Source organism: Bos taurus, chromosome 10, assembly GCF_002263795.3.
Source record: "Bos taurus isolate L1 Dominette 01449 registration number 42190680 breed Hereford chromosome 10, ARS-UCD2.0, whole genome shotgun sequence".
Taxonomy (NCBI): Eukaryota; Metazoa; Chordata; class Mammalia; order Artiodactyla; family Bovidae; genus Bos; species Bos taurus.
In genome coordinates, this window is record NC_037337.1 from 60,891,052 (window position 1) to 60,905,187 (window position 14,136).

General features: G+C 36.0%; 1 protein-coding gene across 3 annotated transcripts in view; it reads left to right on the forward strand.

The window, feature by feature from the left end:
• Positions 1-14,136, forward strand: part of FAM227B (family with sequence similarity 227 member B) — a 212,363-nt gene that overhangs the window by 178,684 nt on the left and 19,543 nt on the right. For 2 of the 3 annotated variants that reach the window (XM_024998054.2, XM_059890866.1), the window contains exons 12-13: positions 2,167-2,264; positions 7,178-7,529. In XM_024998054.2, the coding sequence (XP_024853822.2) occupies positions 2,167-2,264; positions 7,178-7,351 (272 nt within the window). In that variant the 3' untranslated portion in view covers positions 7,352-7,529. Of the gene's footprint in view, positions 1-2,166; positions 2,265-7,177; positions 7,530-14,136 lie in introns of those variants that run through there. The other variant, XM_059890867.1, reaches the window with a different exon arrangement.

Below are 14,136 nucleotides of genomic sequence, written 5' to 3' on the forward strand. Positions count from 1 at the left end.
CTTCCTGACCTGCATTCAGGTTTCTCAAAAGGCAGGTCAGGTGGTCTGGTATTCCCATCTCTTTCAGAATTTTCCACAGTTTATTGTGATCCATACAGTCAAAGGCTTTGGCATAGTCAATAAAGCAGAAATAGATGTTTTTCTGGAACTCTCTTGCTTTTTCAATGATCCAGTGGATGTTGACAATTTGATCTCTGGGTCCTCTGCCTTTTCTAAATCCAGCTTGAGCATCTGGAATTTCATGGTTCACGTACTGTTGAAGCCTGGCTTGGAGAATTTTGAGCATTACTTTTTTGCTAGCATATGGGATAAGTACAATTGTGTGGTAGTTTGAGCATTTTTTGGCATTGCCTTTCTTTGAGATTGGAATGAAAACTGACCTGTTCCAGTCCTGTGGCCACTGCTGAGTAATATCACCTAAGTATGTATTTAAGAATAATTCAAAATTGAGCATTTTTATTTTTAATTATTCCTCCCAAAGAGAATATTTTTATTCATTTCTTATTTATCTTTTCAGTGTTCCTTTATACAAATGAAGGCAAGTATCCCTTTTAAACTGAACGTAGCATATTGTATACTTTCAGTCAAGTAATATACTCTGTACTGTTTTGCAACTTGCTTTCCTCACTTAATGATATAACCTCAAGATATCTTCACATCTGTACAGAGATGTTACTCATTTCTTTTTACAGCTTATAGTATTCCAAAAATTGGAGTACCATGGTTTTTTCAACCTGCACCTGAGTAATAAATACATAGGTTTTATGTATTTAAATATTAAATACATAATCATTAAACTTGTACTTGTGTGTTTTTGTACTTGTGTAGGAGATTGTGAAGAATATATTCTTAGGGGAGGGATTACTGAGGCAAAGAAAAAATGTCTGTGTTATTGATAGATATTGTCAAATTCCTTTCCATAATGGGTTGTATGTTTTTGAGCAAGTTTCAAAGTAGAGAAATTATATGGTTCATTACCTTTCTTGCCCATTCTAACCCCCAACTTAACCTAACTTTTGTTTCACTCTTAAAATATAGGTTCCTTGCCAGCCAATTTTTTAATCTCTGCCAGAGAAAAATGCCTAGTTGCCTCCAGTATTTCAAGCTAATATCAAATATCTTTTAATATGTAACATAAATAATCAATCCAAGTAACCTTCTTTAATTCTTCTAAGGTTTGTCATCAACCTCAAATACTGTAGTCTAATTTGTCTACCTGGTAACTGGTAATAATTGTCAGTGCCAAGATCTAGTGCAAACTTCTCAGATCACCTGTTTTCTCTGTTCTATATTGAGGTACCCTTAGTAACTAGCCTGTGCTTTTAGGCTGATTGACATGACTGATTAAATGATATAGTTCTCCTTTAAGATAAGAATCCCTATGTGCCCTCATGCATATTTATGCTGGTTACAAAAAAAAAAAATCTACCAAATCTTTCCTTATCTGGGTGTGTTGTCAGTATATGGAAAAGGTGGCCTCTAACATGCCAAGGCCCAAACCTCTTATTCTATGTAACTAGAGGGTCATGAAAAGAGCTCTGAACTCAGAGGCAAAAGCCCTAGGTCCATATCCTCTTCCTCTACTCTCAATAAATGGTAGGGTAAGACTTAGAGCAAGACTCATCTTAGAAAAAGTCGTAGAGTTTCCTGCATTTGGTTTTCTCATCTGTAAGTTGTGGGAAATTTACTTAGCTCATAAAATGGTTTATGAGGACAGCATGAAATAGTGTACGTGAATAAATTTGAAAATTCTAAATCCCTGTTAAGTAAAATGAGATGGAATATTCATTTCCTCTGACTGGGGTGTGCGTGCATGCTCCGTTGATTCTTTGGGACCCCATGAACTATAGCCCGCCAGGCTCCTCTGTCCATGGAATTTTCCAGGCAAGAATACTGGGGTGGTTTATCGTTCCCAACTCCGGGGATCTTCCCAACCCAGGGACTGAGCCTGCATTTCTTGCTCCCACATTGGCAGGCAGATTCTTCACCACCTGGGAGCCTAGATTGACTGGAGCAAGCTAGTATGTAACAATATCCTAACCTCACACTTTTACCTCTCTCCATGTTTAATGTACATTGCTGGAAAAAAATAAAAGACATGGTGTCATTCCTTTCCGAAGAAAAAAATAACAGAATTTAAGAAATTTTTTTGTTTGTTTGTTTTAGCTATAGACTTCAATATATCGAAAATTTTAGAGAACGCAAAAGCATATACAACGCCTGCATTCAAGGAAGAATCAAGACCATCAAAACTACCAACAAAGGTTTGAAGTATAATGATCATAAAAAAAACGTTCTTACTTTTAAAATTTTCAGTATAATTAATTCAACAGTTTCACATGGACAATGTAGCTTATTATACTCTTGATATATATTTTAGAAAAACTGATCAGAAGCGACTTATTAGGGAGACTAACCTTAATATTGCTAAGTTGTGTTTTTTCTGAAACTATCCTCATCTCTAAGGAAAAAGAATAATGTTTATCTTTTCCTCATAATTCTGGCACTGCTTCTACTTGGGCTGACATACAAAAAGGGCTCTGACCTCAATAACCATCAGTCAAAGTTGTAGACAAAACATCAAAGGAGTTTTCAACAGTGATTGACCTGTCCTTACCTCTTAAACCATGGTCCTGGAATAAATGACTATATGTAGGTATTGTTACTCTTCAGTCTTGAATGTTTGCTTTCTCCACAGTTTTAAACATGCCTCCAAAATAGAGATCCTTATGGACTTGCTACCTTGTGTTGCTTTAGCCAAAATTTGATGAGACTGTTGGCTTGAACTTCTGAATTTGATCTCTTAATTTGTTGGCCAGTTAAGTTTTAAATCTATTGCAGTCTTTATTGATAAAATTTGGTCTGAATTATCTAGTTAAGTCTGACCATTATTTTAAATTTTAAATTATGCCTATAAAAATCACTTTATGAAAGTCATATTCATATATTTCCAGGTCTTTAATAATCCAGGTATGTAGAATCTCTTCCAAATGTCACAGTCCTGCCAAGGATGTTTTGCCAGAGCTTAGGATGGAAATTGGTGACCTGAAAGTCAGGTTGATGTAGATGGCAATATTGCACTATCTTGGCTCAGGGGACAGGAGGGCAGGGGAGGAGATGGGAGTAGAGGAGGAGGGCAATGTTGGTAAATTTCAAAATCAGGAAAGTATGATAGAAATTGTATAGCTGATCTTGAACAACCACTAAAAATGGTCTTTCATACTTTGTTTACAAGTTGGAGAAATATGGATGGAGGGATTTATAACTGACCAAATGACCTTTCTTCAGATGACACTTTAAAAGCTAGAAAGCAAATGGCAGTTATGTCTGTGGCAGTACACCATATTGCTGCATCATTGGTCCTGTATTACACACATTTTATTGACAACTTTGATGAAAACATGGTTGCCATTTTTTATTAGCTATGTAGAAGTCATAAAACTTGGAAGAATTATGAATGACCAAAAGTTTTCAACAGGCTAGAATAACAGACCTGATCTTAGAAGATAAACTGTTACTGTGGAAAAAGTATAAAGGTCCAAAATTATAACTTCCTAAGTATAGAATAATAAAGCCTTGGCTTGGAGGCATCTGAAAAGATTTGGGAATCACTTTCAACAGTAAGCTCTCTATGTGTCAAAAGTAGAATGTCATTGACCCCAAAATCTACTGTATTCATGGGCTGTCTAAACATATGTGCTGATTGGACAAAGATTGTGCATTATGTTCATTTTGGAGCCCTGCATTGTAAAAGGGTATAATAATCAAGACAGTAAAGGGCTCTGAAACCATAATGTTTGAGCAATTGCCAAAATATGTAAAGATGTTTCCACTAGAAAAGATGAGACTGGAGCCCATAATAACTGTTTTCAAATATGTAGAGAGCTACAGTAGATTAGATTAGTAGCAGGATTAGACTTTTTCTATATGGCTCAAAAAAGTTTTTACTAATACACACTAAAAAGTTTTACTTTTACCAATAAGTAAAAGCTGTACAGAGTACATGTTTCAGTTCAATGGAAAGAAAAGTTTTCTAAGCACTTTTTTTTCCCTAAGTGTCTGACTCTTTGTCGTCTGTAGCCCGAAAGGCTCCTCTGTCCATGGGATTCTCCAGGCTAGAATATTGAAGGGGATTGCCATTCCTTTCTCCAGAAGATCTTCCCTACCCAGGGATCAAACCGGAGTGTCTGGCATTGCAGGCAGATTCTTTACCATCTGAGCTACAAGGAAGTCCTTCTAAGCACCAGTGTCATCCAAATGCTGAATGAGTGCTTATGGGCTCCCAGTGTCCACATGAGCATAGATAGTACACACTTTCAAACCTCAAAATCAGAGTTTAGCTTTCTATCCACTGTCAGCAATTATCGTTTAGTAAACTAACAGAAAAGCTGAAGGCTGAAACCATTCCTTGAATTTCCTAGTTCATCCTTTGTGACCCTTCCAAAGTTCATTGGATTGCCTGGTTCTTCAAATTTAGTACTAAATTGACTTTGGCTATAAAAGTTTTGTTTTATGGAATCTTAAATTTCTCAGAGTTTTCTGCCATTATCTTTTGTGGGGGCAATTGGAAGCAGTGAGACTTCTGTTAATTATTTTGGCTACTTGGTATATCTTTAGCAAGAGTTCTTTGGACAACGTGAGACCTTAAAGTACCCAAGAAAATGGCTCAGTTCAGTTCAGTAGTTCAGTCATGTCTGACTCTTTGCGACCCCATGAATTGCAGCACACCAGGCCTCCCTGTCCATCACCAACTCCCGGAGTTCACTCAAACTCACGTCCATCAAGTCAGTGATGCCATCCAGCCATCTCATCCTCTGTCGTCCCCTTCTCCTCCTGCCCCCAATCACTCTCAGCATCAGAGTCTTTTCCAATGAGTCAACTCTTCGCATGAGGTGGCCAAAGTACTGGAGTTTCAGCTTTAGCATCATTCCTTCCAAAGAACACCCAGGGCTGATCTCATTTAGAATGGACTGGTTGGATCTCCTTGCAGTCCAAGGGACTCTCAAGAGTCTTCTCCAACACCGTAATTCAAAAGCATCAATTCTTCGGCACTCGGCTTTCTTCACAGTCCAACTCTCACATCCATACATGACCACTGGGAAAACCATAGCCTTGACTAATTGGACCTTTGTTGGCAAAGTAATGTCTCTGCTTTTCAATATGCTATCTAGGTTGGTCATAACTTTCCTTCCAAGGAGTAAGCGTCTTTTAATTTCATGGCTGCAGTCACCATCTGCAGTGATTTTGGAGCCCCAAAAAATAAAGTCTGACACTGTTTCTACTGTTTCCCCATCTATTTCCCATGAAGTGATGGGACCACATGCCATGATCTTCATTTTCTGAATGTTGAGCTTTAAGCCAACTTTTTCACTCTCCTCTTTCACTTTCATCAAGAGGCTTTTTAGTTCCTCTTCACTTTCTGCCATAAGGGTGGTGTCATCTGCATATCTGAGGTTATTGATATTTCTCCCAGCAATCTTGATTCCAGCTTGTGCTTCTTCCAGCCCAGCATTTCTCATGATGTACTCTGCATAGAAGTTAAATAAGCAGGGTGACGGTATACAGCCTTGACATACTCCTTTTCCTATTTGGAACCAGTCTGTTGTTCCATGTCCAGTTCTAACTGTTGCTTCCAGACCTGCAAATAGGTTTCTCAAGAGGCAGATCAGGTGGTCTGGTATTCCCATCTCTTTCAGAATTTTCCACAGTTTGTTGTGATCCACACAGTCAACAGCTTTGGCATAGTCAATAAAGCAGAAATAGATGTTTTTCTGGAACTCTCTTGCTTTTTCGATGATCCAGCAGATATTGGCAATTTGAAAGGTTCCTCTGCATTTTCTAAAACCAGATTGCAGTTCATGGTTCACGTATTGCTGAAGCCTGGCTTGGAGAAATTTGAGCATTACTTTACTAGCATGTAAGATGAGTGCAATTGTGCAGTAGTTTGAGCATTCTTTGGCATTGAAAATGGCTAAGGCTTCACAAAACACTGGATTTGCATTTAATGCCTATTTCTGCTCTTGACTGATGGGACTATCCTTTAAAAGCCATAGATTCTCATAGAGGAGGACAGATCTGTGTACTGTGGTTTTCCTAGTTTAGAAACTAGTAACTGCATAAAAATAACAGAAATGTCTATATCTAAAACTTCAGTAAGATAGAGTTTCTGTTTTATTATTACCAAGACAGAACTCAGAAAAAAGGGTCATTAAGACATCTTTCTAGACAGGCAAGATCTCCTTTTAAACTTGATAGAGCTCACTCCAGTTCTGCATGCAGTTTTTGAGATCAGGCTAGATATATACCTGATATGAACTGTCATCAAGACAATAGTGTGATTACAATAGTCCCACCATTTGAAATAATTTTGTAGTAGCTATGAATGAATACAGTGAAAAATTGACCATAAGCAAAAGAAATATGAGAATTTTATATATCAGTTAAAACAAATGAGAAAAAAAAATCTTTCCCCATAGGAAGTGGAATGAACAATAAATCTCTCATCTAGGAATTACAAAAACTGAGGAAAGACAACATATGAGTAGTTGCTATACTTACCTTGTATTCTACAAGAAGTCAATAGTAGAATATTGAAGCAATTATAATTATGGTGATTGTCTCCCTGACACAGAATTCATGATCTAAGTTTCTTTCATCAGCACTTTGATGGGCTTCTGGCCTCCACTGTTCTGATGAGAAGTCACCTGTTAACTTTTGGGGGTTCTCTTATATGTCGTTTTTCTCTTGCTGGTTTTGAAATTTTTCTTTTTGTGTTTTTTAACACTTTTGACTATGATGCATCTAGATGTGACTTTATCCTACTTGGAGTTAAGTTTCTAGGATGTGTTTTTCATAAAACTTGGAAAGTTTCAATCATTATTTCTTCATATTTTTTCCTATCCCTTTTTCTGGGGTTATGCTCATTTTTCTCTTTCTGTTCTTCAGATAGAATGATCTCTATTGGCCTGTCTTCATGCTAAAAGACCACCAGAGCCTTACAGCACACACTCATAGGCTCATAAGCACTTTCATTAAGAAGAATGCCTTGCAAAATTTCCCTTTAATATACCAGATAATAATTGTATTTATAGTTATAATGCAGATATATTTAATTTACAGTTATTTAAAAATACACAAAAGTAATAATTGACTCTTCTTTTTTTTCTACCCCTTACAGTCCCATTATATCAGTAGTGGTCCAGAGTTTAACCGTGTTCTCTTCAATTTTGGAGGTCAGAGTCCACTGATTTTATATTATCTTGAGATGCATGAGGTAGCTGGTATTTCCAAAGCCCCTAGACAAGTCAGGATTAAACTCACTGAAATACTGAAAGAACCATATCCTTTTTAAGCTTTGCCTTAATATGATCTATCTCCAAAATATTCAAAACTTTTAGCTTTCTTTAATGTCTCAGTTAAGAAAAAAATTTATTGTATTTTATAACTAATGCTCTATTTGGCATTGAATTACATTCAAAACTTTCATAGCATGTTTGGCTAAAAGTATTTTCTCTTTTAGATCTAAGGCTGTGATTTTGCATGTAAGAGAAATAAAACAAACATAAAACTCAGGAACTTAAAAAACTGGTATGTTTAGCTCTTTAGTAAAGTGTTCCATTTCAAACATTTGTCAGAACTGTGGGTCATGGGCTTCTAGATTTCTCCAGAAGAAAGTTTCAGACATACCTTAGCTATGTAATCCTTTGTTCAACTGAATATTTCTTAGCTTAATGTATAAAAATATATTAGGTTGGCCAAAAAGTTCTTTTGGGTTTTTCCTTTTTTTTTTTTTTAAATCCCAAACACACTTTTTGGCCAACCCAATAATTTAATGAAGTTGGAGCTCTTTGGTTGCAGCAGGCGTGTCTGTTTACATTCTTGTCCCCCTTCTGTGTAACCGATTCTTGCCCAGGTCACACTAGGGACATGGATGAACACAAAGGGATGTAGTAAATGGTCTCTAGACTGGGGTGTGTACAACTCTGCGTGGAAAATATATATATTGTACCTATTTATATCTTTAAAAATAAAAAAGAAATTATACTTGACATATTTAGAAGATAGGTACCCTCGCTCAGTTGACATTTCAGTCTTCACTGTATTGTATCGAGGGATAATAATGACATCTTTGCTTTATGTTATTGTCTGAGGTTCACAATCTATTGCTGTTTTCTTTGGATGGTTAAGCAGAGTTATAGATTATATCATGTAATTTAACTAAATTAACACTTACTGGTGGACCAATAGCTTTAAACATTTCCCTGAAAAAAAACTTTGGATTGATGGTAATATTTATAATGCAAGACTATTTAAAAAAAAAAGACTAATTGATATTTCCCCTATTTCTTGAAGGAGCTCCTTTTCAGTCACACTGAGAGACAAAATTAGTGGTGATCCAATCAGTTCTGCTGAGATATAGGCCAAAAAAATAAAAATGTTCAAAAACATCAATTGAAATATGCATAGACATCATTATTAAAACAATAAGCCTAGCCCTAAATGTACGTTGTCCTTTTCAAAATTAGCAAATAATAGTATGATGCCAGTTTAATTTGCAAGGCATTTATAAACTATATAGACCTCAAAACAAATCTCTATAATTTGAGGATAAAAGGTTCAGAGTACTATTAATAAATATCATTTTAAATTTATTTTTAAATATTTTATTTCATCTCACTGTTTTCTATTTGTAGATGGCATCTTTTATAATATGCCTAGTAAATTAATACAGATTGATATGTGTATAATTTCTAAATTTTAAATTATACCTATAAGGGTGTGTGCTCACATAGCTTTTAGTCATAGGATACATGATCCTAGAAGTGTGGAGAACTCTGCTCTGGCAGATTCTGAGGATTCTTTCTAGGACACTTCTCCCATATTTCAGTCCAGATAACCTCCAGAGTCTCACTGACCACAGGGACATGGAATTAACTTGGATGACTCTGGAACACAAGGAAAAAGGCGAACTAGAGAACTAATTCAGTCTGTTCTGAGACTTGTAATTTAAGGATGCTCATCAACCTTGAATTATTCATACTAATGTTTAAAATTCAAAATTTTTAAATGTTTAGAAGTGAAACTTGAAAGATATATAAAACCATTCATTATAGATTATTTTTATTTTTAGCTAATTTTTATCGTGATTGTAAAAAAATGTCTCTATATTTCTGATGGGCATGGATTTGTCAAACAGCAATACAAGGTTTCATAACACCAATTTACTGAGAATGTGGGAAGAGTGTAAGTATGGGTTGAGATGGGAAAAGCAGAAAATGGATATCTAGAACATGAAACCATTTAGGAGAGTATTTCATTTCCTAAAAATCTGAAAGAAATCACCATTTAGAAAGTGTCAGCTATGGACAAAATTAATTTAAAAAGATACATACCACTTCAGTGTTCATAGCACCACTATTTACAATAGCCAAGACAGGGCAACAACCTAAATGTCCATCTACAGATGAATGGCTAAATAAAATGTGGTACGCATATACAATGGAATATTACTCAGCCATAAAAAAGAATGAAATAATGCCATTTGCAGCAACATAGGTGGACCTAGAGATTCTCATACCAAGTGAAATAAGCAGAAAGACAAATACCATGTGATATCATTTATAAATCGAAAATACGACACAACTGAACTTATCTGTGAGACAGAAACAGACTCATAGACACAGAAAACAGACTGTGGTTGCTGGGGGATGGGGTGGGGGATGGATTGGGAGTTTGGGATCAGCTGATGTAAACTGTTACATACAGAATGGATAAACAACAGAATCCTACTGTAGAGTAAGGGAATTATATTCAATATCCTGTGATAAACCATAATGGAAAAGAATATGGAAAAATGTGTATATATGTATAACTAATCACTTTGCAGTACAGCAGACATTAATACAACATTAAAAATAAACTACACTTCAATAAAACAAAATTTTTTAAGAAAGTAATTAGACTGTCTGAGCTTGTAAAATGTAATACCTGCTGATAAGAAAAAATATTCCTAGATCTAATGATGAACAAAATGATAATGATACCTTACATTCGTCAGCACTTGACAGTGTTTCAAGGCATATATTGACTCTCTCTATGTATTATTATGAGAAATGACAAAACTCCTGTGGCAGTGGGGAGAGCAGGCACTCATACAGCCACTCTACAAATGAGGAGGTCAAAGCTCGATGGTGAGTAGCTTGCCCAGATGATTCATGCAGCAGGGCTGGCTGCTGTTCTGCTACTTGCCTGACATGACAGTCCAGGCTGGTGGTTGGCGGCACAGCCCAGTAATGTTTTCAACAAGATCTTTATTTTAACATGTTTTTCCTTTAAAATTTTTTTGTTGTTTTGGGTTTTTTTTTTAACTTTTAATTTTATATTGGGGTATAGCTGATTAACAATGTTGTGGTAGTTTCAGGTAGACAGCAAAGGGACTCAGCCATACATATACACGTATCCATTCTCCCCCAACTCCCCTCCCATTGAGGCTGCCACATTGAGCAGAGTTCCCTGTGCTATACAGTAGGTCTTTGTTGATTATTCACTTTAAATATAGCAGTGTGTAATTGTCAGTAATTTTTTTAAATTGAAGTATAGTTGATTTTTGGAGAAGGCAATGGCACCCCACTCCAGTACTCTTGCCTGGAAAATCCCATGGGTGGAGGAGCCTTGGTGGGCTGCAGTCCATGGGATCGCTGAGTCAGACATGACAGCGACTTCACTTTCATTTTTCACTTTCATGCATTGGAGAAGGAAATGGCAACCCACTCCAGTGTTCTTGCCTGGAGAATCCCAGGGATGGCGGAGCCTTGTGGGCTGCCGTCTATGGGGCCGCACAGAGTCGGACATGAATGAAGTGACTTAGCAGCAGCAGCATAGTTGATTTTTACAATGTTGTGTTAAAACCAAGATCTTGATAGCTGTTAATGAAATTTGTGTCCAGATTTCTTATATCTGTGATGACTGTACGATCATAATTAATCTTTCTCCTGAAAGTTTACATTTACAGCATTTATTTTCATTTATATTTACAGCTATTCAGAATATAGAATATTTTTTATTAGTTTTCTCTGGGCTTATTGGCGTCCTCTGGCTTTTCTAAAGTGGAAAAATAACACTTTGCAGTAAATGCATCTATTCAGAGTGAAGGAGTAGGAGATAGTAGAGAAAGTGGAGGAGATAAATAACCAAAACAAAAAAAGACAAATTTAATTCATCATATTTGGGATTGGCAGACTCTAAAATGGTCTTCAGTGGTTCCCGCCTTCTGTTTTATGCCCTTGTGTAATTATTTCCCATTGGGTATGGGCTGAACCTATGACTTGCTTCTAACAAATAGAATATGGCAAACATAATGAAATGTCACTTTTGAGATTCAGCTGCAAAAAGACTGACATCAGTCCTACTCAGCCTTTCTTGCTTGCTCTTTTGGAGCCCTCTGGGAGAAACCAGCTACCAAGTTGCGAGCTGTCCTGTGGAGACTCCCCAGAGGCAGGGAAGTGAGGAAGGCCTCCAGTCAACAGCCAACAAGAAACTGAGACCCTGTTATTTGGACCCTAAGTGTAGTGGGAAATAATATATTTTTACTGCAATAAAAGCCCTATTAAAATGCAAAAAAAAAAAAAAGAAGCTGAGACCCTTAGTCCAACAACCCTTGAGGAAGTAAATCTTGCCAATAATCACATGAGTGAGCCTAGAAGCAGCTTCTCCTTCATTTGATCCTGAGATCACTGCAGCCCTTGCCATACCTGGACTGCAGCCTGTGAGGGACCCTGAGCCTGAAGTATCCAGCTGAGCTGTGCCCAGATTCCTGACCTGCAGAAGCTATCCAGTAATAAATGTTTCTTGTTTTATGCTGCCAAATTTCAGGATAATTTGCTATACATCAACGGATAACTCACAATGTTTGAGCAAAAGTCTGATTTAGACAAATGTCTTCAATAATTTTATAGCCCCTTTATACCTCAATCCAAATATTTATCACATCGTACTGTAACCATTTCTATACTTGTTTTTCTCATCCGATAGAGAGTAAAGAATTATTTGCCTCCATATCCCTGACACCAGAAAAAAAAAAAAGTATCTTAAAATAGGTATTAAATAAATGTCTGATGGGTGGGTATATAACAGTTTATATAAAGATAAGACTAAATTTCATTTTATTTTTTTGACAAAATTTGACATTATTGTTAAAATTAAGAAAGCTAGAGGATAGAGATAGAAATTTAGGAGTCATTGGTCCAAAATTAATCTTTGAAATTGTCATTATAAAATGTTTTTTAAACTTTATTAAAAAGTTATTGTATACCAAGCACTGTTTCTAAGTACTTCACATTTATTAACTCATTTAATTATCATGTCAGCTTCTGAGATAATTACTATTATTGTCCCTAGTTTGGACTTCCCTGGTAGCTCAGACGGTAAAGCGTCTGCCTACAATGCGGGAGACCTGGGTTCGATCCCTGGCTCAGGAAGATCCCCTGGAGAAGGAAATGGAACCCACTCCAGTATTCATGCCTGGAAAATCCCATGGACCGAGGAGCCTGGTGGGCTACAATCCATGAGGTCGCAAAGAGTCGGGCATGACTGAGCAACTTCTGTGTGTGTGTGTGTGTCCCTAGTTTACAGATAAGGAAACTGAGGCACAGGAAAGTTAGATAATTTGTCTGAGGACACCAGAGTAAGTGATAACACTTGTAGTCTATCCTTGACAATCTGGTTTCTGAGCCAATACACTCAAAAACTCTGGTGCTGAATTATTTACCCAGGGGGCATGTATAATTCCAGAAGATAAGACCATATTCTAGTCTCACAGACTTAGAGTTATAGTTATGGTTATGGTTAGCAGGAGGGAAGGGGTAGGGATAGATTAAAAGCTTGGAATTGACATGTACATACCACTATATTTAAAAGAGATAACAAACAAGGACCTGTATAGCATAGGAAATGCTGTTCAGTATTCTATATTAACCTAAATGGGAAAAATATTTGAAAAAGAATAAGTACAAGTATATGTATAACTGAATCACTTTGCTCTACATTTGAAATTAACCCAACATTGTTAATCAGCCGTGCTCTGGTATAAAATAAAAATGAAAAGAAAAAAAACGTATTCTAGGTTTTTAAAAATAATCACAATTATGGTTTGGGAGAGGGTTGGTAAGAGGGAGAGAAGCCAACAGAAGACAAAAGAAAAGGGATGCCATGACAATGTTCCCCTATTTGAGAATATATAGTTAATTCAAATTTCTACAGCTGGTCATGTATTAAATAACTTTTATAGTTTTTCCTTCAGATCTATAAGATTGCATGATTGACCACATTCTATTTCAAAATGATTTATTTCTTTAGAAAGAAATTCTCTTTTTCCACTCATTAAAAATTTGTTTTATCAAGACTCACAGAGAGATTTATCCTGCCATACTTTCAAATGGATATCTCGAACATATTCTCCTTCCAACCAGTTCATAAAGACTGCATTTCAGTGGAGGTTCATGCATGGCATTCATATTCATTTTTTTCATTATTTAGTTTTTTTATTGAAGTATAGTTGATTTACAGTATTGTATTAGTTTCAGGTATGCAGCAAAGTGATTCAGTTTTACATATCTATATTCATTTTTTTCAGATTATTTTCCCTTATAAGTTTCTACAAAAGTGATTCTTATGACACACTTTTTTCAACTAAATTCAGAACAATATGATACTTGATCAGTATGCAGTTTTAAAATCAGAGTCTTGTAGACCAGATCCATTTGGTCTGGTCCATTTGTTTAAAAATAAACAACATCGCAGGTAATATTTCTTTTGACTCAGAATGATTTCCTAAAGTCATAAAAGAGAAGATGAAGATTGCTTTCTTGTCAGTGTCTCAGGGTCCACATATAAACACTGAGAAGACTGGAGATGTGTCTAGAGAAGGAGGGAGGGAGGGAGCGTAATCATACGTCACAAGGTGCTGTGGACTCTGACATGATTTTTAATGTATATTTATAAGGAAAGTTATCAACTCTTTTACTAGATAATATACATTAAATCATTACTAGTATAAAATTTAAATTTTTTAGTGAATGATCTTTGAATTTCTCTTTTTTTAATGTGACTGCTTAATACTAGTGTTTTGAGTAAAACAGA